The sequence below is a fragment of the Planococcus citri genome, chromosome 4 (genome assembly GCF_950023065.1).
Source record: "Planococcus citri chromosome 4, ihPlaCitr1.1, whole genome shotgun sequence".
Lineage (NCBI taxonomy): Eukaryota > Metazoa > Arthropoda > Insecta > Hemiptera > Pseudococcidae > Planococcus > Planococcus citri.
Genome location: NC_088680.1, coordinates 8,808,411 through 8,833,984, shown reverse-complemented (window position 1 = coordinate 8,833,984; position 25,574 = coordinate 8,808,411). Strand labels below are relative to the sequence as shown.

The window sequence follows — 25,574 nt, the reverse complement described above, 5'->3', positions numbered from 1 at the left end:
TTTATATGGTTGTTGCCGTTGTATATGGGCTTGTATTGGTGCGTACATTGGGCGTGCAATGAGAGAGGTGATAGGTACATTTTCGATTGTCCACGTTTCCAACAACTCATACGTATAGGTATATATCATGTTTGGAAGATATTTTGTAATTTTTTTTTCGCTCTTGTCAAGGTCGACTCGTGTATGAGGAGATTCCCAGCAGAGGTATTGAGGTATGACGAGAACAAATCGAGTATTGGAGCTTTTATGATCGAGATGATGAATTTCAGGTTTCCAAAGACATGAGATAAGATTGTTATTAAATTGATATCGATGATGCAGATATCTTATCTATCGTCATTTTTAGTATATATGGCCAAAATGATATTTTAACGTATCTCGAGGGCGTCCTTTCGCAAAAATATACCATTTTATGGTTGGAAAAAAAGGTATAAGAAAATCGTAAATTTGCAGAAATACGCGTTGGTTTTTAAGTATATTTTTTATTCGCGTTAATTTTGGATGTAATCGGATATGTTTAGTCGAGGTCGAATCGAATCCAATCGTTTGAGAAAAAACGATTTTGAAAATGTCGATTTTTTTCCTAAATTAACTCGTATAATTTTCGAATCGGTATGGCGAAGGGAGAGAGACGAAGAGGATGTGTTTATATTAATTATGTGTATACGAATGGTGTGGTTTTTTAGGTTCCTTTTACGTTTTCGTCACGATATTTCGCTCGTCTTGTCAGTCAATTAGGTGCCAATCTATTGGCTCATTTGTCAGACCATTGAGAAAACTTGATTTTTTTTTTTGGCCATGTAAGCTCGCGGTTTGTGTAGTTGGAAAGATGTATAATGTAGCGAGAAGTATAGAGAAGAGGTTCGCGCATGGAAATATTAAATTTAAAAACATCAAAGAGGTGTTACCTTATAATGCCGGTTACCACGCCTCTCCGCAGACGCCCATGACGAAAGGTGAATATGCGAATGACTGGGTTCTTCTCTATTCTCTGTTTTGTACACATTGAAAGCGATTACCTGGTCTATTTCCCTTCATAGTAGAAATCCGCGAACTGAAGAATAGATTTTTTTTTTCCTTCTCGAGAAGGAGAAGTTGTAGGAGTATCATTTTGTTTCGAAGAGAAATGATGTAGTTAGATTAAATATACAAACACAGGGCGAATTTCAATAAACAATAATTTATTGCACACTATGAACATTAAAATGTCAATTTTTTATCAATTCATTTATATAGACGTAAAATTCCCGAGATCAAATTTATACAAAGAAAAAAAAAATTATATAATAAAATAACACAAATTGTATATTCTGTACAAAATTTTCACGTTTTTTGCAATAATATGAATGACAATATATTTTTAAAACAAGGAAGAAAGAGAGAAAAAAATTCTTCGAAAAGGAAAAACGAGACGAACCTCTTCTTGCATTTTATAAATACAAGCGTAATTTTTTTCTTTGTTTTTTTTTACATATATTACATACGAGAGGACACATACACAGACACACGTAAAGGTACGATAATAAATTACCTAATATCTTAACTAGAAAAATATAATTGGGACAAAAATTATCATTGGGTAAATTTTTCTTCTCAAATCGTTCGTCAAAATGGAATGTTTGTCGAAATGGAATCATGTATAATTATAATGTGGCGATATTATTGTCGATTTTTTTAAAAATTAATACGCATAAAATATTGTCTCAAAGTGATTGTCGATTTACATATAAATAATAGCGTATAAGTATATGTAATCGAAATGAAGAGTGAGAGAGAAAAAAAACAAAAAATAATAACGAACAAATAGATTATATACCTATATAAAGAGGAAAAAAAAAAACTAAACATGTTGACTTAGAGAACACAAGGAATATTTGTTGCATCTCTCACTCTCGACTTTTGTTGTGATGTGTTTGTTGCGGTTCGTATATTATTTTATATTATTATTATTATAGGTATACAGCACGTGTGTAAGATTAAGATGAATTACAGTCTAAAGATGCAGGACTTAGATAATGTTGAGGACTGTGATTGGTCATACCCATTGGGCCGTGATGGTATACCGATTCTAAAGCTGAACTACTATTATCCGAACAACTTTTGTCGTCCATGTTCTTTATACTGGTACCGTTATTCTCCTGCTGCTTGTTCAGCATTCGCCTCCATTTGGCTCGAGCATTTTGAAACCATACCTGTGTTGGACAGAAAATAATAATGTTGGTTAGATTCGATGTGAAGATGGTCAGCTATTTAATATTTTAATGGGTGGTTTGCAAGGAGACTCCACGTGTTTGTAGGTTTGGTGAATTTTAGGTAAATTAACAATAGTATAGGTAAGTATATTGATGAAGAAAAATCGTTATCGTGATAATTTTTCGTTGAGTCTATTTTTAATCGGGGGGGGGGGGGATAATTTGAGCTCATTTTTTGGTACGTCGAGTGCAAAAAATATTTTCTATTCGATTTATTAAAATAAATATATGGTTGAGGGGAAGGGGGGGATGTCTGAATAATCTTATCAAATTTTGAATCTATTTTTGGATTATTTGAAAGTTCAGGGTGTTTTTCAGGTGCTAAAAATGATGAAAGTACTGAAAACATTCTGCATTCTAATGAAACAATTCTGAAAATCGAAATAGCACTGAAAAGGTCTGACATTTAGCTCAAAAAATTTGTATTAATCAATTGAAAATTTGCGTTTTATATTCACTGTCTAAAATAGAAAAAAAAATCAAGCTCTTTTGATCAATAAATAATTCAGTATCGAACTTGATTTTTCACCTTTATTTGTATTTTAGGATGATTTTTTTGCTGGGAATAATTTTTTTTGAATTGAGAGAGGGGAGAGGGAGGTATTTGATGACTTTCCAAAAGCATCACCAAAAAGTCTGAATGAGTCGTGTATTTTTTTTTCAAAATTTTATTTATATGATGGAAAAATTGAGACTGTTGGTCTTCCGGTCAGAAAAAGTACTTCTTTTTGCCCGATGATGCATCTCTTTCAAAAATGTCAGAAAGAAGCCATTTTTTTCAAATTTTCAAAATGCCATTTTTAATCAAAATTGAGCAATCAAAAATGATACAAATTTTTGAAACATTTGTTTCGTAATTTTGTAAATATGATATTTGGGATGTGGGGTGGAGAGGAAGGGGGGTTGTTTTGGCCTATTTTTCATTTTGAAAATGTCCTAAAAGTTCTTCCATGGTGCCTCTTTCGGGTTTTGAAATTTTGTAAGAGGCTCTGAGATGTAAAATATGTCACTTTTTTCTTCTTTGGAATTTTTTTCTCTCAAAAATTTTGTCGTTGTTTTATTTTAACGTGTTCTTTTTACTCTTTCTATTTGGCTGTTTCCTGCTTATATGCTCTGACTTTGTCCTGATATTGATTTTTAGATTTTATATTGTACCGGTTTTTGTCTGAATTTGCCAAAAATTTTCCAGAATTTCCAGCTTTGATCCATTTCTTGAATCGATTTTTGACGATTTTTTTGAGCCAAATGTTACTATTTTGTAACAGATTGCTTTTCTTTTTGTTCTTCAAATAAATAAATAAATAAATATTTTTCTCATTAGTCCGGCATGTGGCAATAGGAGTAATTGCACCCCCCCCCGCCGCCGATCATCCGGGACAACTTTTTTCTTAAAGGGGACATCCTAAGGAACATTTTAAAGCAAACTTTCCCAAAAAAAAAGTTGGCTTTACTTACAAAATGGCGGCCATTTTGATTGACAGGTCAGCCAAAATCGCAGATTTTGCGTTTCAACATAGGACTTGCATGAAATTTTTCAAACCTTACAAAAGTAGGTCGAAACATCATGCAAAAATTTATCACCTGTCAAAATTTCAAGTGCTAAAGTGCGTATTTCGATTTTTGGTGAATTTTTGAAAATCGAATTTAGGCCAAAAATGAGGGAAAAAATCAAAATTTTACCAAATTGACCAAGAAAGCTGAAATTTGGGATATACCCTATTTTCGACATGCCAAATCGATTGGAAACGGTTTCAACCTGGTTTGAGCAGTTCTGGAGCCTCCAGCAGATTTTTGAAACTCGAAATTCCCACAAAATTCCATCAGATTGGAGTTGTAAAGCTGAAATTTATTATAAAAACTAATTTCAATACGCTACGAGGTACTGCAGGTAAATTTCAAGTCGTTTTGGAGCCTCCAGCGACTTTTTGAAAATTCCTGAAGCCTCCAGCAGATTTTTGAAATTTTAAATTGTCACAAAATTTCATCAAACGGAGATGGAAAGCTGAAATTTACTCTACACTCCAATTTTAACACCCTCTGAAGACAACTTCAGGTGGGTTCAAGTCATTTTAGAGCCTCCAGCGACTTTTTTGAAAATTACTGGAGCATCCAGCAGATTTTTGAAACTCGAAATTCCCACAAAATTCCATCAGATTGGAGTTGTAAAGCTGAAATTTATTCTAAAAACTAATTTCAATACGCTACGAGGTACTGCAGGTGAATTTCAAGTCGTTTTGGAGCCTCCAGCGACTTTTTGAAAATTCCTGAAGCCTCCAGCAGATTTTTGAAACTTTAAATTGTCACAAAATTTCATCAAATGGAGATGGAAAGCTGAAATTTACTCTACACTCCAATTTTAACACCCTCTGAAGACGACTTCAGGTGGGTTCGAGTCATTTTAGAGTCTCCAGCGACTTTTTTGAAAATTACTGGAGCCTCCAGTAGATTTTTGAAACTTGAAATTCTCACAAAATTCCATCAGATTGGAGTTGTAAAGCTGAAATTTATTCTAGAAACTAATTTCAATACGCTACGAGGTACTGCAGGTAAATTTCAAGTCGTTCTGGAGCCTCCGGCGAATTTTTGAAAATTCCTGATGGCTCCAGCAGATATTTGAAACTTTAAATTTTCACAAAATTTCATCAAACGGAGATGGAAAGCTGAAATTTACTCTACATCCAATTTTAACACCCTCTGAAGACGACTTCAGGTGGGTTCAAGTCATTTTAGAGCCTCCAGCGACTTTTTTGAAAATTACTGGAGCCTCCAGTAGATTTTTGAAGCTTGAAATTTCCCTAAAATTGCATCAAACTGAGATGGAGAGTCAAAATTCATCCTGCAAACTAATTTCAATACGCCATGAAGTTGACTGCTGTGCTAGTGAATTTCAAGTCGTTTTGGAGCCTCCAGCGACGTTTTTGAAAGGTTGTATGGCGTTTTTTTGGAAAATTTAAATTTCCTAAAAGTAGCTGGAAGCTTCAAAACCATTTGAAACCACCATGTAGTCTGCGAAGTAAATTTCAGTTTGCCTACTCCATTTGATAATTAATTATTTTTGCGGGAATTTCAAGTTTCATATCCTTATTTTTTTTCACCATTCACCATCACCACATTTTCGCATTAAATAACCATCTCAAAGACTCGACGCTCTGAGTGAACCCCTGTCTCTCTCACTCCATCCTGCATCCAACAATCTGTACATAAACTTCGAATACGCGACTATCGAGTTCGAAATACACAATATAAGAACAAAAAAGAAAAAAAAATCCTGTTATTCTGTTCAACTCGGCAGCGCATCCCAGCATACCGGTTGATCGAAATTTCCTCTTGTTTCCGTGGCTCGGCTCGACTCGACTCGGGTTTTGTAGAGTAGTAATATCGACAATGAGAAGAATACTTAATTACCACGCGGCTATGTTTTGTTTTTTTTTACTTCATTTTCTTTCATTTTTTTTATTTTTGAAATTTCCGCTCTCGACCGGCAAATTATCTTCCTATATGTCGGTAGCGATTAACCCGTAAATAAAACGCGACGCATTCGTGCGAGCTTTTCTACAATATCTTCATTATAATGTAAACTTATGTTTTAACTGTTTTGCTTTTTTCGCTGTTTTTTTTTTCCTTCTTCTTCATCTCTTTCTTATTCTTATCTATGACATGTACATAACAAAAAGTACAACTTAATATGCATACGCGGCTGTATAATTCAGAGCGCAGACCATGTTACGCGTTATTCTTTCCATTGTACCTGTCACTTTGGTAACCGTATCTCGACTTGTATATGCGAGCAAGCTGCCTGCCTGCCTACGAGCATTCGTGTACTTCGTACATACTCCGTATATGCCGCCTGCTCGTTCTAATTCTTCGCTGTTGCGAAAATTTATACTTCTTATGGCGCGATTAATTAAACCTCTGTGTCCATGGTATCCGGTCGATGGATACCTACAGTGCGAGGTGCGAGTTTTTCTGCACCCAGTACCCAGCGTCAAATCGATTTTCTCCACCTTGCTAAACATTTTTTGGCCAAGAAGGTTGTTCGCAACAGCGAGGTGGTGTTCGGATTTTACATACACCGTGTACCAATTAATATTATGGTACCTATAGAGGCGCGCATAATTCCATCCAATCGTATCGCCGTAATTACCCTGCTATGTGGTAAATTACTACCTACAGTTTTTCGAAAGGAAAAAAAAAAGGTCCTGATCCAAGTCTATAGAGCCAGCGAAATAAAAAACACATCATCTCGAACACTATACACTACACTGCATATACAAGTTCGAGCAAATAATATAACTTATACGATCCATTAACGAAATCCGTGTATGTATACACGCCTTAAACTTTAAGCTTATTAATTAAATAGGTACAAAGTGGCGGTTCGTTTAGTATGGAATTATATTACAAAGAAATACGCCAACGCGGACGCGTGCCTTATACACCCCCCGCGCCGCGCTGCCCTTCAGCTTGAACTGTGTGCTGTGCCGATTCTTGACGTCGTGGCGTCCTCTAATTAGAGACGTCGGTACGTCTAATGTGATATATCGTCTACGACATATAACTATACAATATCTCTTCTTCTTTTTTTTCTCCTTTCCATCTTTCCTTCTTTCTATACTTTTTCTTCTTTTTGACTGCGAAGTCGACTTATATGAGTAGAGAGATAGATGTAGGTACCTATGTACAAATGTACATGTGGATTCCCTGTTTGCGTTGCGAGACAGAGAGAGAATGAGAGATGCGTCGTACTACTCGTACATATACCTACACTTTTATGCTTACAAGCACTTCAAATGAGTGTTTAACCGTTTACGTTACGGGTAATTGCGAACAGAAATAGCAAGCAGGCTTTTCGTTTTATTTGACTTACCGCCAAATAAACATAGTCGAGTTTTCGACGTCGTCGTGTTAGTGTATTTACATACAAGGTGTCCGGCAGAAAAGATTGATTTTGGGCAATTTAAATCAATTTATCACATATTTATGGGTATCTATAATAGTTTTTCAAAGGGGATGATTTTTCTCTGATTTTATCAATCTTTTCGGGACCACTTTTTAATATTTTTCAGATCTCTTGAAATGAAAATTACACATTGACATACTACAAAAAAAATATCGAAGGAGGAGAGGAAGGGGTGAAATTTTTTCAAACACCATCACTGGCGAATTTCATCAAGGGTCATTCCACGTGAATTCGACCAAGAAGTGGTAAGGGAGGGGGGGGGGGGTCGGCGATTTTTGTCAGAAATTTTTTCTGTGGAATGACCTTCCAAAGTCAAGAGATGACCAATGGCGCAAATCGCAGCCCTCTAGCCCTTTTTTAAAGGCTGCCAGGGGGTGTCAAAGTTTTCTGTGAACTTGAAACATCATCCATTTCAGCAGTGGATAACTCGATAACCGCGATACCTACTAAAATGGAAATTTTTCCAATAGATAGGGGTTTTGAAAGGTTTTTTGGTGATATTAAAGCTCTTTAATACAAGTATGGAAATAGATTATACTCTTAAGAAAGTCATAGGATTTTACGTAAGTTTTACGTACTGCGCAGTGCGCGAGCAAGCATCAAATCAGCTGTTCACGTACAACGTTGCACCCCATTGGTTGCTCCACCCACCTCCACCGCGTGACGACACCAACCTGCCATGCGCAGTACGTAACACATACGTAAAATGCTATGACTTTCTTAAGAGCATAATCTTTTTCCATACTTGTATTAAAGAGCTTTAGGTGATATCATGAAAATCAGTGTCGCCACTTTTTTTCGTACGAAAAATTAGCTCGAAAAGTTTCAAAACGTAGTTTTCATATCGTTCCCACTCTCAAAAATTCTGAAAAAAAATTATTATGGACAACTTTTCATGCTGAATAACATATTAAAAAATTGGGATGGCATTATGTCGAAAAGTCGATTTAAAAAAATTGAAAGTTTGCGAAAAAATGTGATTTTTTGATTCAAAACATGAAAAAAAGTTTTGAGTAGTGAAGCTGACCCATTTGACCCCTATTTTTACGTATCCGCTGAAAAAGTTGAAAAAACCCTTTCACTGGATGAAATAAACTCGTCACAAAAAATCAAAATTCGAAAAAATTCAATTTTCGATTCCAAACATCAAAAAAAGTTCAAATTTATTATGTTGTCTTATTTTGACCTCTTTCTGACGTATTTCATGAAAAAATTTGATAAAAATCACACTCATAGCAAAAAATTAAAATTCCGATTGCGTTTAGAATTTTTTCGAATTTTGATTTTTTTGTGATGAGTTCAGAAAATTTTATTCGAGTAAAAAATTAAAATATGTCGATTATCAAGATCTGAAGAAGAAGACGAACTGATGAGTAGGAAGAGTGAAGGAAGGAAGAGGAGGGGAGAGGTTAAATGCCCTAAAATTTGGGAAATCTGTGTTTCAGTAATTTTTGGATTATTCTTCAGACTCGACTAAAAGCCAAAATATTTACAAAAAAGGAACTTCAGAGAATAATTTTCATATCATAAAACCCATTCGAGAGAATTTATCAGCATGAAAATGATTGTAAACAACGAAAAATGTGTCCGATTCGACATTTTTCTTGATTAAATAGGTACTGAAAAGGTTGAACTGTGGAGACAGCGAAGGGATGGTGAGTTAGAAGGGAGCAGGAGGGGTTCTAAGTGTTCCAAAGTTTAAATAATCAATCAAAACCCCACTCATTTTTTTTGCGTTGACTTGAGTATTCAGCTCTAAAAAAAAAGATAACGTGACACGCTCAATCAAAAGTATTGAACCAATTCGAGAGCATTGAAACTCTCTTCCCCCACCTATCTAAAGTCTCTCGTTTCACAAATCACAGTACTTATTCATTTCAGTTCCTCAATGTAAGAGTTTTGAAGCGACGAAATTTTCATAATTTTCAAAATTTTGGAGCACCCTGTTTCCCATTTTCTATTTTTTGTGCTAAAAATCCGATCAATGTATTCCAATGATGGGAAACTTAAACTGATGTGACTTCCCATGTTCCGTCAAAAACGAATGAAAAATAACAAAAAATATTTCTAAAGATTTTTAAATCAGAATTTTTGTATTTACCTGTTTGCTTTAGGATATCAAATTGGTGAAATTTAGTTACATTTAAAAAAAAAAGAAAAATCATTTTGGATTGAACTAGAAACCAAACTGAGCCCTCGTCACTATAGTCAAATTTCGAAAAACGAAATTCTCCACCTTTTTTGCAGGTATTTCAATGTACCAACAAACATCATCATCTCTCTACCTGCTCTTTCACAAAATTCGAACAAATAAAAATAGAAATCAAGACGTTCAAAAAAAGAAGAGAAACATTGAAAAGTGGAATTTTCGAAGATATCTTTGAATTTGGGTAAGGAAATGGGAAGGTCCCCACATACACAAAACAAAATATGAGATTCGATTAAGTTGAATTGTGCCACGATCTGTTTGACTGGATTTGATGTAAGTATGTATTAGGAGATTGAGTCGTCCTCGAATGATTGGTCGATTCTGAGAATGAGATAATCGTTCGTAAACGAATTGATTTGTCATGTTCCATCAGACGCCATCATGTTGTCTATACCTGATTTGATTTCTCAGTGAATCATTCGTTCGCGAACGATCACTCGAGACTGATTTTTCACCTTAAAATACCACGATTCATCGTAAGGAGGGGTGGGGGGAGGGGTCATAAAAATCTCGTAGTACGAAAATTGCTCGGTTTATTGGCACCGTTTTATAAAATATAAGACAGAAAATTCGACAAAACTGCAAATTGAATTTGAACGAATTTGCACGTTTCTTCCTAAAGTTTACATAAGAATCCGGTCGAAAACCCGTGAAAAAAATTGAGAAATTGAGCGAATATTTAAATTAATGAAAATGAAGTTGAATTTTCTTTTACCCAAGTTTAAAGATACTTATTTCATCAATTTTTTCTCAATTTTCAACAATTTTTACGTCAATTTTGCTGAATTTCTGACGAGTTGGCGTTATTTTTTTCATTTTGAGAATGTGTAAGTAATTTTTGCTACTTTTGAGTAAACTTTGGTATTACTATGTCGACCTTTTGTCATTTTCGATGATTATCGTGGAAAATTTTTAAAATGTAACTTTGTTTTCTATTACTTTTCTGTAAGTTCAGCATAATCTTGATCATGAATTTTTTAGAGAATTATTTGTATCATGTTATACAATTTTTTTGATATTTTATCAATTTTATTTTCTTATGCTGGACCCATTTTCGCAACTTTCAGCAATTTTTGGACTAATTTTGCCATTTTATCGCAATTTTTTCGATTTTCAGGAATTTATTAGTGAATTTTTCTAATTTTTTGGCAATTTAACGTTATTTTTTTCAATATTTTCGGTATATTTTATTTAAAAATTCCTGATATTTAATTATTCTACCTTTTTTTTGTCATTTTCAACCATTTTTGAATAAATTTTGGCATTTTGAATTCTTTTTGTGTCAGTTTTAATAATTTTAAAATATTGAATTCTGATAGGTGGAAATTGATGCAATATGTAGCAACTCCTGAAGTAGGTATATTATAGAAGATATGCGACCCTTTAGGCTTTAATCCCCCTTCCGGTCACCCAAATTTGAAGGGGGGAAAATGGAAAAATGAAAAAACGATGATGTGACATGACATGTCGATTTTTACCAATTAGAGGACATTGAGTGCGTTATTTTTTGGATTTGATTCTTTAGTTTACCTCTTGCCCCCATTTTGAAAAAATTGAGAAGCAACGAAGACGTCGAGGAATTGAATCCAAAAATCAAATGAATTTTCAAACTCGAACCTCAGTCTTTTTCTTCATCGATTGCGTGCTGATGCCATCATCACTACATTTTTACCTTAAAAATACACACGTTGTAGATCCATCTTGCCCCGCATAAGTGGAAAAAGCCCATTAGAGCGTAACAGCGATCGGGTAGACACGCAAATTAATTTATAGCTTATTGATGGTGAAATTAAACGCCCATTCAATCAAAGAGGAAGCCGCTTACACGCGGATCAAATTCAATATTATGTTCTTTATTTAGTATATTCAAGTATGATAGGGTAAAGGTAAAACTACTCTTATATACATTGTACAAAAGCACATACCTTCGTATATATGTATACCTTCATCATAAATGTGTATCAAACACACGCACACAACAACTGCAGTCTACCTGCTGTCTGTATGTACATTTAGATAATTTCAAACCGTGTTAAAATATTATAGGCGCGAGCTGAGCGCGGCGGCGAAGCCTATAATTTGTTTATGGTGTTAACGGGAAGGCGGGCTCGAAGTAGTTAAAGGCTATAGCGAAGCTGTAGCGGGTGTGTAATTCGGAAATTGTTTCTATTTTTCTGCAGGCTTGTATACGTAGGTATAGTTTTTTCCAGTCTTGGAATTAATTCATGAATATTCAAAGCGTCAATATTTATTTTAAACGTTGATGAATTTCGTTATTAATTTAACCGTTTATTTTCTATTTTATTACGTTTGTTTCGTTATAGAATGAGAAAGAGAGAGAAAGACCCACAAGACATAGCGAAGGTGCCATTCCTCCTCATATATATTAGGTTCTTACTTCTTAGCTCTTTACCTATTCTTTTTAAATTACCATATAGATTGGCGTGTGTTGGTATTGCCGAAGCCGAAATCCAAGTAGGTACTTGCGGAGAAAATAAAGACCGTCTAAAGGTGCCTTCGAGCTAGAAACGCGAGAAAATTGAGATATGATTTACTGCACCGAGCTGCCTGCTGTATTGTTTTTTTTTCCTCGTTTGAAAAAAAGGCGCTTAGAACGATGACAGTATGAAATAGTGTATTTGGAATGGTTTACGCGGAGAAAATACTTTTTTTTTTTCGTCGGTATATGGTTTGGGGCAATTTTACGTACAATTTCGATCGAGTTCACGATGGAAAACGAGAGCTTTGATAGATGGGTTTTGTTTGAGACGCCGTCGAGTCTTCACCTCCCCCCCCCCCATACCCTCGTTTTGAAGATTATTAATTTATTCGTGATGTTTGCAAACTCATGCATTGTCTGTGTCGCTACACACTGCAGTACCTACCTAATGCTTCCTAAAACGATTTAATTAATGTAGGGTGTTGACTGCTCACGTCAAGAGTATACCATAGGTTGTTGTATCATTTATCTAACAACTAAACGTTACCGACGTAAAATGAAATACTCGTAAAATCTCCGTTAGGTCCTCGTGTGTGCATTTTTTTTAGTTTAAAAAACTGCGTCCAATGGCCGGATTTACTCTACTAGCAACACTAGGTATACGATTATCGGTCCGAATTTTATGGTTGTTTAAAAAAGAGGAAGTAGTCTGGATAGTCTGGCGGTGTTAGTCGTACAAGCGCGAAATTCGCGAATCGTACGAGCATAAATAGGTACATTACATGTACAAATGCAGCAGCAGCGAAATGTGTATTAATAAAAACAGCGAGCGAACCAGGCTCACAATATATACCTATACATATAAGCTGTATAGTGGGAGCATTATAGATGAGATCAGAATCAGATGCACCCAGTTAACAAATTTTATAATTAATGTATCGCGTGTTAAAACTCGAATAGTGGTAATTATTTTCTAGTATTTTAATTAATCGCGTTAAACGTCTAATTGCGCGAGGTGTGCGGGTGTAGAGGAGCTACACATCAAGGAGGCGAGGAAGAGTGTGCATAATAGAATATTTTGGCAATGTTAATAGGTTTTTTTTTTTTTATTTCTTTGGGTCGTCGTCGTCGTCGTATAGTCATTCATAATCGTGTTTTTTTTTTTTTTTTTGGTGTGTTGTAAGTACATAATATTATTTTTCGTATACGAGTATATAATACATGTGAAATGCGCCACAGTATGAATATTTAGGGAAACATAGATAGCGATCGTCGAAGTATTATCTTGTAAAATGTCAACCTATAACGTATGCGAGGAAGTTAAGACGGATGAAGAGGTACGAACGACTGATAAAATCCATTCCGGAAATGAGAATAAGTTTTGGACGCGGACCGATGTTAATTGAAATATTCGTCGAGTAATTACGAATACCAGCTCGGTAGACTGAACTGTGGTCGTTGGCGAGCCACGTTTGTATATGGATATGGTAATTTAAGGAAGGGTTGTTAGATACAAATAACAGAGGGTGAAGTGTCTGGTCGGTTTGGGTATGAGTTATGCGTGCGCAGTTTGTGGAAACTGTGGGTATAGAATGGAGGTATCTCAACTGGCAGAAAAATTTTTGAACTACATTGATCGAAAGATCGTGCAAAAATACATCACCAGGGCAGCCAAAATTTCAAGTGTTGAAAGTGCATTTTTTGATTTTTGAAGAATTTTTGAAAATCAAAGGGACAAAAATGAAAAAAACGAAATTTTATCGAATTGACCTAGAAAGCTGAAATTTGGCATGCACTATATTATTTTCAACCGCCTGAATCGATTGGAAGCGGTTTCGAACCGTTTTGAGCAGTTCTGGAGCCTCCAGCAAATTTTTGAAAGTTGAAAATTGTACAGAATTTCACCTATAATGAAAGTTGGAAAGCTAAAATTTACTTTGTATTCTAACTTTAGATTTGTGAGTCGATTAGAAATGGTTTCAAGCTATTCTGGAGGCTTCGGCTGTATTTTGGAAATTCCAGATTTACAAAAAGCTGCCCTAAAAACCTTCCAAATCAACCTCAACACGTGTAAACGCGATTGGTACCGATTAGTGACCTACTTGATCAACGACACGCCAATTTTCCAAAATCGGTTTTTGCCAGTTCGAACCCATAAATGTATTTCTGTATTTGGGGGGGGGGGCATAAGGATCAATTGCACCTCCCTGCCGATCCTCCGGGACAACTTTTTTCTTAAAGGGGGAATCCTAAGGGACATCTATAGCCCTTGTCCTCAAAAAAAGTGGTCCTATGCTTACAAAATGGCGGCCATTTTGATTGACTGGTCAGCCGAAATCGCAGATTTTGAGTTCCAACATAGGACTTGCACGACATTTTTTAAACCTTACAAAGGTAGATCGAAAGAACAGACAAACATTTATCATCTGACAAAATTTCAAGCGCTTAACTTCCTTTTTCGATTTTTGGTGAATTTTTGAAAATCAAATTTAGGTCAAAAATGAGGGGAAAAATCAAAATCTTACCAAATTGTCCTAGAAAGCTGAAATTTGGGGTATACCCTATTTTCCACATGCCAAATCGATTGGAAATGGTTTCAACCCGTTTTGAGCAGTTCTGGAGCCTCCAGCAGATTTTTGAAACTCGAAATTCCCACAAAATTTCATCAAATGAAAATGGAAACCCGAAATTCATTCTGCAAACTGATTTCAATACGTTACGAAGTCGACTGCAGGTGGATTTCAAGTCGTTATGGAGCCTTCGGCAATTTTTTGAAAATTACTGGAGCCTCCAGTAGATTTTTGAAACTTGAAATTTCCCAAAATTTCATCAAAAATGGAGTTGGAAAGCCGAAATTAATTCAGCAGGCTAATTTCAATACGCTATGAAGTCGACTGTAGGTAAATTTCAAGTCGTTTTGGAGCCTCCAGCGATTTTTTGAAAATTACTGGAGCCTCTAGTGGATTTTTGAAACTTGAAATTTCCCCAAAATTTCATCAAATGGGGATGGAAAGCTGAAATTAAGTATGCACTCCAATTTTGACAACTTCTGAAGACGACTTCAGGTGGGTTCAAGTAATTTTGGAGCCTCCAACGACTTTTTGAGAATTACTGGAGCCTCCAGTAGATTTTTTGAAACTTGAATGGAGTTGGAAAGCCGAAATTAATTTTGCAGGCTAATTTAAATACGCTATGAAGTCGACTGCAGGTGAATTTCAAGTCGTTTTGGAGACTCCAGCGATTTTTTGAAAATTACTGGAGCCTCCAGTTTGAGAGATGTTCGGTTCTAAACCTGCAGAAACTGCTATTTCGGAAAATTGGTGTGTAATTGGTCAAGTGAGCCATTAAAGCACACTGAACGCGTTTAAGGGTGCTAAAGCTTATTTTTGACACAAGATTTTATAACATTTTTTGAAAAATCGAAATTTCCAAAAAAAAAAAAAAAATGCAGGAAGCTCTAAAATGGCTTTAAACCGACCAGTTGAATCAGCATGCTGAAAATAGGACAAAAAGTGGATTTCAGTTTGTTTTTTTTTTTCGTAAAAGGGCACTGTAAATTTTTTGAATTTTCAATTGAGCGCTGAAAAAATCTCGCTTTTTTGCATTATGATATTAGATATCCCAAATATTACCAAAGTCTCGCTTTTTTGCTAAAAATTGTTTTTAAACTTTCACTATTTTGCCAAAAGTTTCTAAAAATTGTTGGTTTGTTGCAAAAAAATCCAAAAAGTTTCAATTTTTCTCCAAAAATTGCTTCAATGTCTCGCTTCTTACCAAAAACTATTTAAAAAAAACTCTGCTTTTTGCTAAAGTTTACAAAATCTCGCATTTTTGCCAAAATTCTTATTTTTTTGTCAGAAATTACCAAAAAGTTACAAAATGGTGTCATTTTTTGACAAAAATTTGGAAAATGTGTTTTTCGTCAGTAATTTTTTAAGAAAGTCGTGATTTTTGCTGAAATGGTCCAAGTCTTTATCGAGTTTCATTATTAAATTTTTATTGGGATGTTTATTGTTTCATAATTTTTTTTTGTAGTTTTTGATCGATTGTTTCATATTTTTTTGGGGGGGGGGGGGATTTTTTGATTGAAATGTTCTGGCGTCTGGTGTGATTTTTTTCAACATTAAAACGTTTTGCTCACGTTTTGTAACAGTTTCGATTCCTGAAGTTACTTTTTTTTTTGGAAGAAATCGAGCAGGAGCCCTGCTCATTCATTGCTCTTTCTAGCTTAAATCGTAATTCTGAGTAAAGCCTTCGTTTTGAATTAGAAATATTATTATTTGAACCGAAATGTGGTATAGAATGAATTATAAGATTTAGATCATCGCTATCTGCGTATTTATCAACTATACTTTACGAGTCTCATCTAATTATCTCGCACTCCACTCGTATTTTTTTTTTTTTTAAACATCACAAACTATTCTAAACGTCGCATACCATCTTTGTGTTTTGAGAGAGAAACTAACAGTAAAAAATATATATTTAAAAAAAACAAACACGCGAAGGGAACCACAAACTAAAACCCAAATCATACTGTTTCTTCAAAATTCTCTCGTTTTCCCCGATTTTTTTGTTCTTTTTACAAATGGCAGCAAAAAAACAACCAACACGATCACTCGCGATCTACCCACCGTATAGAATAAAATTTAACCGCTGTTTGCTTTAGGGTAAGACGAAATAAAGGAATACCTGAACTGTGTAAAAAGTTAATGTTGCATGACGCTTGTGAAAATTTATTACTCGAGGAAAGAAAAAAAAAGCAGTACGAAGTTACAGGAGGAATCAGCGAAGAAGGATCGTCGAAGAAGACGACGACGGTAAATTATTAGATTGTAGGTTTTTCGGATGCATACGTTGACTATATGTATACGAGTAGTATTGCTGGCTTCAGCAGCCTTTATCTTTTCTCAAATGAACCAAGAGTATACGTTAGATAATTAGGGCGGTTGGAATGTTGCCGATTACCTCTCAACTAGCGACTTTTATCAGCAATTTGCCCAAGACGACAGATTTAGTTCGTTGTCTTTCGATCTGTACACTGCTACGGGGTCTCTGCTCTCCGTGTCTATGTACATTTTACACGAGGAAATACGCTAACAATTGTCAAAAGCGTTAGATTAATAGTTTTTTTTCTTCTCTATCTTTTTTTCGCTGACGCGGGAAACGCGGTGGAGAGGAAAGAGGCGTATTTACAACGTGGGTGGTTTCCCCTTTTGTCTTAGAAATCTAACAGCTACCGTTCTCTTCTCATCTGTACTACTAATTATCATTTTTCAAACCTCTATCGACGTTTTCGCTTCTTTCAGTAACACGCCTTTTACCAGGCGATGACACTTTTATAAGCTCGGAGAGAAATTATAATCGCGTCGATAGATTTGGCCACCTTGCCCATATACTTTGGCATATTTATTTTTCGACTTCTCTCTAAGCTCGTCTAACTTCCTATAATATTTACTATATAAATCATACGCGAAGACGTTAGGTAAGTCTATGAGTATGCAGTTGTGCACTTTTTCGATTTTTAAAGGGTACTTTATGATTAATAATTAAACGAACGTATATACAATTTGTCGTCTTTCGAGTCGAATATCAAAAAAAAAAAGTACTGGCGAACTTTTACTCGGGAACCGAGCCCGCGTCAAGCTTTTCCTATATGTATGTACTTAAACGTATTCTAAAAGCAATAAATCTGCTAATGTTGCCGCCGCCATCAAACGAACTGCTGGCTATGTACGTTGTCATCTATTAGAGGTGGTCTTTTCTGTATAAAGCGTCGTTCTGTGCGACGCTATGATATATGATTATCGTGATTTTTTTTATCCGAGCTCGTCGTCTTATGGCTCCCTTTTTTTACTCGTCCATGTCCTATGTCGGCCCATGCACAGCACCTATAGCGTATAGCATACTTCTGTGTGCATATTAGACGAAAATCAATCCGAAGGAGGGGTCGAGACATCGCGTTGTGGTTGGAAGATGGCCAATTCTCAAACAAGATGAATTATACTATATTCGCGGTATTTGGAATTTTTTTCCTCGTTCTCGTTTTCGTTTTCGTTTTTTTTTTTCTTCTTCGACTCGCTGATCTCATCTCTCGTGATGATGGTATTTCGCATATCGTGCATTTTAGTTTGCAAATTCTTATGTAAGTGTATATAGTGAAATTACTGCATGTAAAAGATTATCTATACAACAGCAGTGTGTTCTTTTCATTTTTGATGAGCAAATCCTTGAAAAATCGCATCGACGGGTTTTCAACTGACAATATGAAGGATAATGGTGCCAAAATACTTTGTAATATTTGTTTTTCGAGTCTATAAATAAGCGAGAGATTGTATAGTTGTGTGTGCAAAACTGCATCACGATGTAATCTTCCGCGTCTTTCTGTTTTGAGCGTATCATTTTTTGAAATCCTGACTTAAATTAACTCATTTAGAGCCATTTTGAAACTTCAATGGTCTTTTAAAAATTATTACAATTTTGGCACCTTTCAAATTGTAAATTTTCAAAAGCTTTCATCCTCGCTTCGCTCGGTTAAAATTGGAAAGTTTTCCAGAAATGTTGCCTTTTTGCTTCACTCAGCATAACAAAATGTTCTCTTCAATTTTCAAAACTTGAAAACTGGAAAGGAGCTTGATAAAACACAAAAAATAAAAAAGGTGTGAATTTTTGATTTTGGATCACCAATTCTGAATTGAGAATGTGGTTTTCTTTCATTGAATTGAACTTCTGAAATTTTCAAATTTGTTTCGTGTGTCAGGTAAAAACTGTTAAAAGTTGGTCATTTCAAAACTTCTTGAAAAAAAAATGTAAGAAAGTGTAAACTTCATCGGATTTTGATTTTTTTTTCATTAAAAAAAAAATTGCTTTGGCACCCCCTCTGAAAAAATCTTGGAATGTCCAAAGACATTTAAGAGAGAGAGAAAAGTATGCATTTATTTGGCTCAGCGTCTAAACGCTGTACACAAAGTGATCAATTTTTATACAATAATAACGCGATACTCAAGAGGGTAGGCAAAAAATTTTATAAAAACCTACGAATATAACGATTTGAAAGAATTATTATTTTATTGCATCAAAAAAGATCTTGAGGATTTTTATGTGTTTTAAGACCATTTATAAGATTTTTGCTAAGTAGGAATTCAAAATCATCAAGTGATTCCAGCGTGAAAAGGTATTTTTCAGTAAGTCTTTCAGAGAAGGCGTCGATTGATTCTATTTGCAGTTCATTATATAACTGATTGTTTCGGAGGAACCATGGTGCGTTTGTAATGATTTGCAGAACTTTGTTTTGTATAATTTGTAGCTTATGTTTGTTAGTTTTTGAAACTGTTATCCATATTGGAGCTGCATATGTGAATGAGCTACGGATGAGACTTTTGTAAAGAAGTAGACTACAAGATGTAGACAATCTGGAACAACGATTCAATAAGGGATATAGTTTATGTAGTTTGAGATAGGCATCACGTGATTTGAGAACAATATGGTTTTTGAGAGATAGTTTCTGGCCCATGTGTACGCCGAGATATTTAACTGTTGATGTATTCCATGGTACCACGGTGTTATCGATTAAGATTTCTGGAGTCGGTGGAATTTTGCAAAGTGTGAAGAATTTCATTTCACTTTTAAGAAGATTTAGCTTAAGTTTGCAGCGTTCCAACCATGGTTCCAATTCATTGATACCAGCTTGAAGTTGATTACAGGCAATTAGAAGATCCTTATTTTGGCTGAGTAAACACGTATCATCAGCAAACATTGCTAATTCATTATCAGCTGGTTTAGGAACATCATAGTAGTATAAGCCCAGTTGGGTGTAAATCTGCTCTTACGCGACATAAAAACGCAGGCAGGAGATTTAACACTTTACGCCTATGCTTTTTCTGCCCATTAATCGGCGCGTATTTTATTTACACGTAAAAATCTGCCATTGATCAATATTCTTGAAAAAATGTTTGGCACCAGCGGGGATCAAACTCGAGTCCCCGAATCTGTGAGCGGAATCCTTATTACCTACACCACCAGAGAACTTGGTAGAAATGAATAAATATTTATATACTAGTCTAAAACACACGTTTTTCAGCAAATACGTGAATAAATACGCTACGAAATATTTGTGTAGCGTATTTTTGTGGCTGGTTTTTTCAATGTGCAAAAATACGCCACATAATTTAGACGTGTAGCGGCTTTACGCAATAAAAATACGCTACAAAATATTCTTGTGGCGTGTTTATCAGCAGAAATATTTTTCTGGTGTGCAGAAAATGTAACAACCTAAAAAGTTGCTTTAAATCACACCCGTGAATTGCAGCGTGATTTTGAAAACTGTAAAATCTGCTGCATGGCAGCAGTTTAAAGTTGCATTGAAGTATAAAACACCAATTAAACTGCTCTTTACCGAGTATTTATTGGCAGAAGGACAGATTTTCACCCAACTGGGAGATGAACAATATTGGGCTCAATACAGCGCCTTGCAGTACACCTAGGCTGATTTCTCGAAGCGAAGAGCTTTCATCGTCGATTTGAACATAAAACTTCCTATTTTGAAGGAAGGAAGAAATGATTTTACGTAGAAAGGTGGGTGTTTTGATTGTAACTAATTTGTGAATTAAACCGCAATGCCATACAGAGTCGAAGACCTTTTTGATGTCTATAAAAGCTGCAGTTGTGAATTGCTTCTTTTCGTAGCCGTTGTTAATAAGTTGTACCATTCAATGCAACTGATGAACTGTGCTCATTTTATTACAAAAACCATATACTGAAAATATGGCAAAATCTGTTCCTTTTTCAGAAAGTCTAAAAGATGTTTACGAATGATTTTTTTCAAGGATTTTGGATAGAGAAGAGAGAAGACTGATAAAAAAACGAATAATTGATGTGTGAAATATTGACATCTCCTCTCTCTCCCCCTCCCCCCAAAGTTCTAAAGTGTTTGGAAAATGGCCTGCCAAGAAATCTTGTTTTTTCATTTTGAAATTTTTTTGGACACCTTGTAGAATCTTCTTTTTTAACAAAAAGTTGTGAAAAAGTCTCACTTTTTGACATCATTTTTTTATTAATAAATTACTAATTGCCATAAAGTTTCCCTTATTTTTTTTCAAAAAATGTCTTTGCAAAAAGCCAGGCTTTTCCTAAAAAAATTACAAAAAAAGCTCACGTTTTTGCCAAATACGCCTTTTTTGACAAAAATTGTAAAAATGTATCACCATTTCATTTAAAGTCAAAAAGTCTATTTTCCAGAGTTCGCGAGTAATTCCAAAATTTTTTGAATTTTTCCCCATTTTTTAACCCTTTGAAATCAAAAAATGCATTTTCAAATAAGAGAGCTTTCCAAATTTCAAGGTTCGTGGTCAATTTCGTAAAATTTTAACTTTTTCAAATTTTTGACATGAATTTTATTTTTTTAAATTCACCAAAAAATCCAAAAATGAATTTTATTATCTGAAATTTTGGTAAGGAGGGTTTTTGGACATGCTCTTTCGATCTATTTTGGTTTCTTTAAAATCAGTGGGATGCCAGTTCGAAAAGTTTTTTTGTTGATGATACGAAATTGGATATGAAAATTGGAAAATCCTCACGCAACACTTGAATCTTGTCTAACCCTTTCCCCTCCTCCCCCCAATTAGAAAAATTCAGGTCAAACCACCCAAAATACACTTACGTTTGTACAATGCAGAATAAAATTACACCATGGTTACCATCCTCCAAACGACCCTTCCCTTCTCTTCCCTCCAAACCATCAATTTCCATTCCATACAGCAAACCTCCTCAAACCATTACTCCCAATGATACAACTGGGTGGGTTCGTCTCAGTCTATGTAATAAAACTCCACGTCCATGTACCTACTTTCCTCGGCCTGCACTCCGTCCTCGTACAGATGCTACCAATAAAATACCAACAATGGTAGCACATCGGGCTTATAGGTATACATAACTCGTAAAGTAAATACTAAATACCTCTCTTCTGAAGAAGTCTGACATCAGTATGGAATATCAATAACATAAATATACCCGGCATTCTGTGTATAAACGTTCACAAACTACCACATTACAATCGAGTTAAGATTCAAATCGACGAATACTAATGATACCAGAGAGACGTTTTAGACGAAAAAAAAGGAGAAAAAAATCCCAAAAACATAAACACAAAAATTCGAGTAGGTACATAAACTCGATAGAGAAACCGATCTCGAAAGTTATAGAAGAGAATAGGGGACATAGACTACTTTTTGGACTTGTTGCAGTATGTATGGGTCTTGGGTTCGGGTTCGCGTTCAGACCGTGTATATTTGTATATGTACAAGCTTGTCATCGATAAATTTTCCACATAGCCGAGCAGCCACCATTATATTGATTTTAAATATCAGATTATACCAAACTGAGCAGCCTCTACGAAGAGGAAAAAAAATAAAGAAATGGGTACTGGTAGAAAAGTTGTCGGTAGATATGGGAGGGCCTCCTCTTTTTTCAGTATACAGATTTCCACCCGATATAGTTTATATATATGTATGATAACTACAACCATGTTGTAGATTTATCGAAATCCGCCACAGCATCGTAGTATCGTCCGAGAACAAATGTTTAAATTGAACTTACAGCACTAACCGATGGTGTGGTGTGTCTGGACAGCAGCTAAATCTATGTATACAGGGTACCGTTCACAGTTACCAGAATGATCGAGCCTTCGATGGAATATTAATCTGTATCGACGACGATGTGATATTGACCGAGATGCGCAGACTCCACCAAGTCTGTCGTCGAATTGTACCACATTTCAGATTTAGCCTTAGGTTCGGGATACGAGAAATGCTTTTCTTCGAAAGCCAATGTGTATCATAACTCTCTGAGAGAATTTTACAAAAATGGCGTCTATTGGTGAACAATAAAATTTAAAGCGCGTCATTCGGTTAAAACCAGTTTTCTCAATCGACTATATCCAGAACTACCGTGGAATGACACAAAACAAAAAAAAAAGAAGGAAAAAAATACACCTAACAACACGATGAAAAATAAAACAAAAGAATAAAAAACTCGATCGGATTGTTTTCTTTGGTTTTACAAAAGAATACTTTTAAGGTTGTACTTTAGGTGGCAAAGCACCTGCCATTTTGATTACAAACTGGTTTTCGCGCTGCTTTATATATATTTAATGCCTCGTGTTTTTTTATTTATTTATTTGTGTTTAGTACTACATAAATAGTACCATGTGCGTGTGCGAGAAAGAGACAAAACTTACACATATAGACGGGATCTTCTCGCGGTATCATAAATCTGTGTGTGACCAGGCCAGCGTGTAAGCATGTTAAACTAAACAGAAGTCATTGATGACCGATGGTACCTGTCGAAGGGATAAGTACTCGTATTTGGATTCAATGGTCATCGAAGAACTTTCATGTGGGTTCATTTCCAAACTTGAAAATTGGGCCACGATGAGTTTTTCGAAGATGGAAGTTCAAATTTTGGAACCTTGGGATTCCTAAATCTGATTGTGAATGAGACCTTTTGATGACTGGAGGAGAGAGAGAGAGGAGGAATGAGCATATTCATAGTCTCTTTCCATCTAAGTATAAATTTATTGAAAATTGAAAGCAACTCCAAAATCAGCTCAACACATTCTGCGAAAAGATACCTTACGTGATATTATTTTAATGGTCAATTTCCTCTCATTACTACATTATGTACCATCGATCGCACCCATCGATGAGATTTTCTCTGCAGTAAATATTTCGTCTGATGAACCACTTTCCCCTCAACAACACATCGAGACGAATTTCCTTTTTAATGGCCCACGAAATAAGGTGTAATTAACCGACTCGAGACGCGACAATCTTCAACACTAATTTCGCCAACATGGCGAAAATTTTATTGAAAATGTTGTGAAGACGAATATCGAGATTGATTTCGCACGTGTAATATAGGCATATAAGACCATAAACGTCTGGTTCGACATCTTCGTCTCTTCGTTATTCCTCGAGATTTTTTTTTGGCGAACAACTCGCGTTAAAAATATATTGCAAGTACACCAAAGGTATATCGTTATTCAAGTTTTTTCTCTCTTCTTTGCCACGGTTCTCTTCGTCTGGTGCAGTGTCAATTTAACGCACGTACGCGTGTATTTGCGCGATTGCCCGACGACGACGAAGAAGAAGACGTGTAATTAACACGTTGCGCTTGTGCTCGCCAGTCAGCTCTCTCGAACCAATTTAAATATCTCAATAACATTATAGTCTCGTGTACAAGTTACTTGTTACTTATACATTGTCGGAGAACATCGTGTACCTGCGTATAAAAAATACTTAACATGGCGAGAATATGCAGCGACTGTAGCAAGTACATGTACACGAGCCAGGCAAACACCGCGGCGACAACATTGCGAATTCCACGCTGCATGAAGCTGGTCGCTGCTTGCTCTAGAGTAATAGCCATTTTCCAAATTCTTCGTCTGTGTGAATTTATCATGCAAGGTGGACGCGTGCAAGTGATCGTACAGGTGATTGGTAAGCGGTGATTGAAACTCGAGAGAAGGAGGGAGAGGGGGAAAATTGAACAGTGATGACAAAGTTCAACCCTTTCGAATATGTAGTGCGATAGAGAGATGATTACCCCTCCCCCTTCTAACGAAAAAGGAGGACGAACAGAGGGAAATAAATTCTCTTCAATGAAAGTAGTGAAAAAGTAGTGAATTTAGTCATAAAGGTAGTGAAAAAAATGAAAAAATTCATTAATGCGATCATTTTTGTATTTTTTTTGTTCAGAATTTTGATTGAAATTGAAAAATATTTATAAATACAAATTTTCTCCAATTTCAATTTTTTTGAAAATTTTCCTGTGAAAAATGTTATTTCGTTAATTTTTGTGGGTGCGTGTGAAGAGGGAGGGGGGGGGGGGTTCGAGTGAAGAGCTTTTTGAAAATTTGGTTGAAAAAAAGTACCCAGTGCTAAAAAAAAGTGGTGATTTTTTCAAAGAAAAATTCCAATAGATACCATGATCAAATTCTGGTAATTTTCAATTATTGGGAAGGGAGGGGGGGGGGTCAATTTGACAAAATTTATGACACTTTCTGCAGTTTTTCCAAATCATCATTCAATTTTGAGAATTTCCGATTAATTCTCGGTGTTTTTCAATACTTACTCTTAGCAGTCTGCAAAATTCAACCCAAATGAGACGTTTTCTAGAATTTTGGTCGTTTTCTGATGGTTCATCAATTTTTGATATTTTTGAGTGATTTTCACAATCAATTTTACAATTTTTATGATACTTCATTTGTGAATATTAATTTCTGGCTCTTTATTAAACGTCGAGATCGTCAGAATTTTTACTTTGCTGGCCTTCGACCATTATTATTTCATATATCTGTTGATTGATCAATAATTTTGTAACTAACTAATCCACCTTAATTTTTTTTTGTTTCAGGTGAGTACAAATTACTTTCCAAATATTATGGAATATGAACTCACGTATGAGAATAGGTAAGTAATTTTATAAGCCTTATGAGAAAAGTTACGTAAGTCACTTCTACACCTGTGACCTTTTATTTTCAATGGCGATCAAAAAAAAAAATTCTAAAATCACGGAATTTGAAAATCAGCTGAAATAATTGTTCGTCAGGTTTGAATTGAGGTGATCTGATTTTCCGAGTACGAATTTGGAAACAGTAGATCAAATTTCTCTGTTTACAAACGATTTTGATTTTTAATGAATTTTTGAAAAATCAAACTT

At 35.3% G+C, this 25,574-nt stretch overlaps 1 protein-coding gene across 1 annotated transcript in view; it reads right to left on the bottom strand.

The window, feature by feature from the left end:
• Positions 1-1,161: 1,161 nt before the first annotated feature.
• The window catches only part of LOC135844111 (LIM/homeobox protein Lhx9-like), a 126,849-nt gene continuing 102,436 nt past the window's right edge, over positions 1,162-25,574 (bottom strand). The window contains exon 6 of the mRNA XM_065362222.1: positions 1,162-2,192. Coding sequence (XP_065218294.1) covers positions 1,977-2,192 — 216 coding nt within the window. The 3' untranslated portion in view covers positions 1,162-1,976. The remainder of the gene's footprint in view (positions 2,193-25,574) is intronic.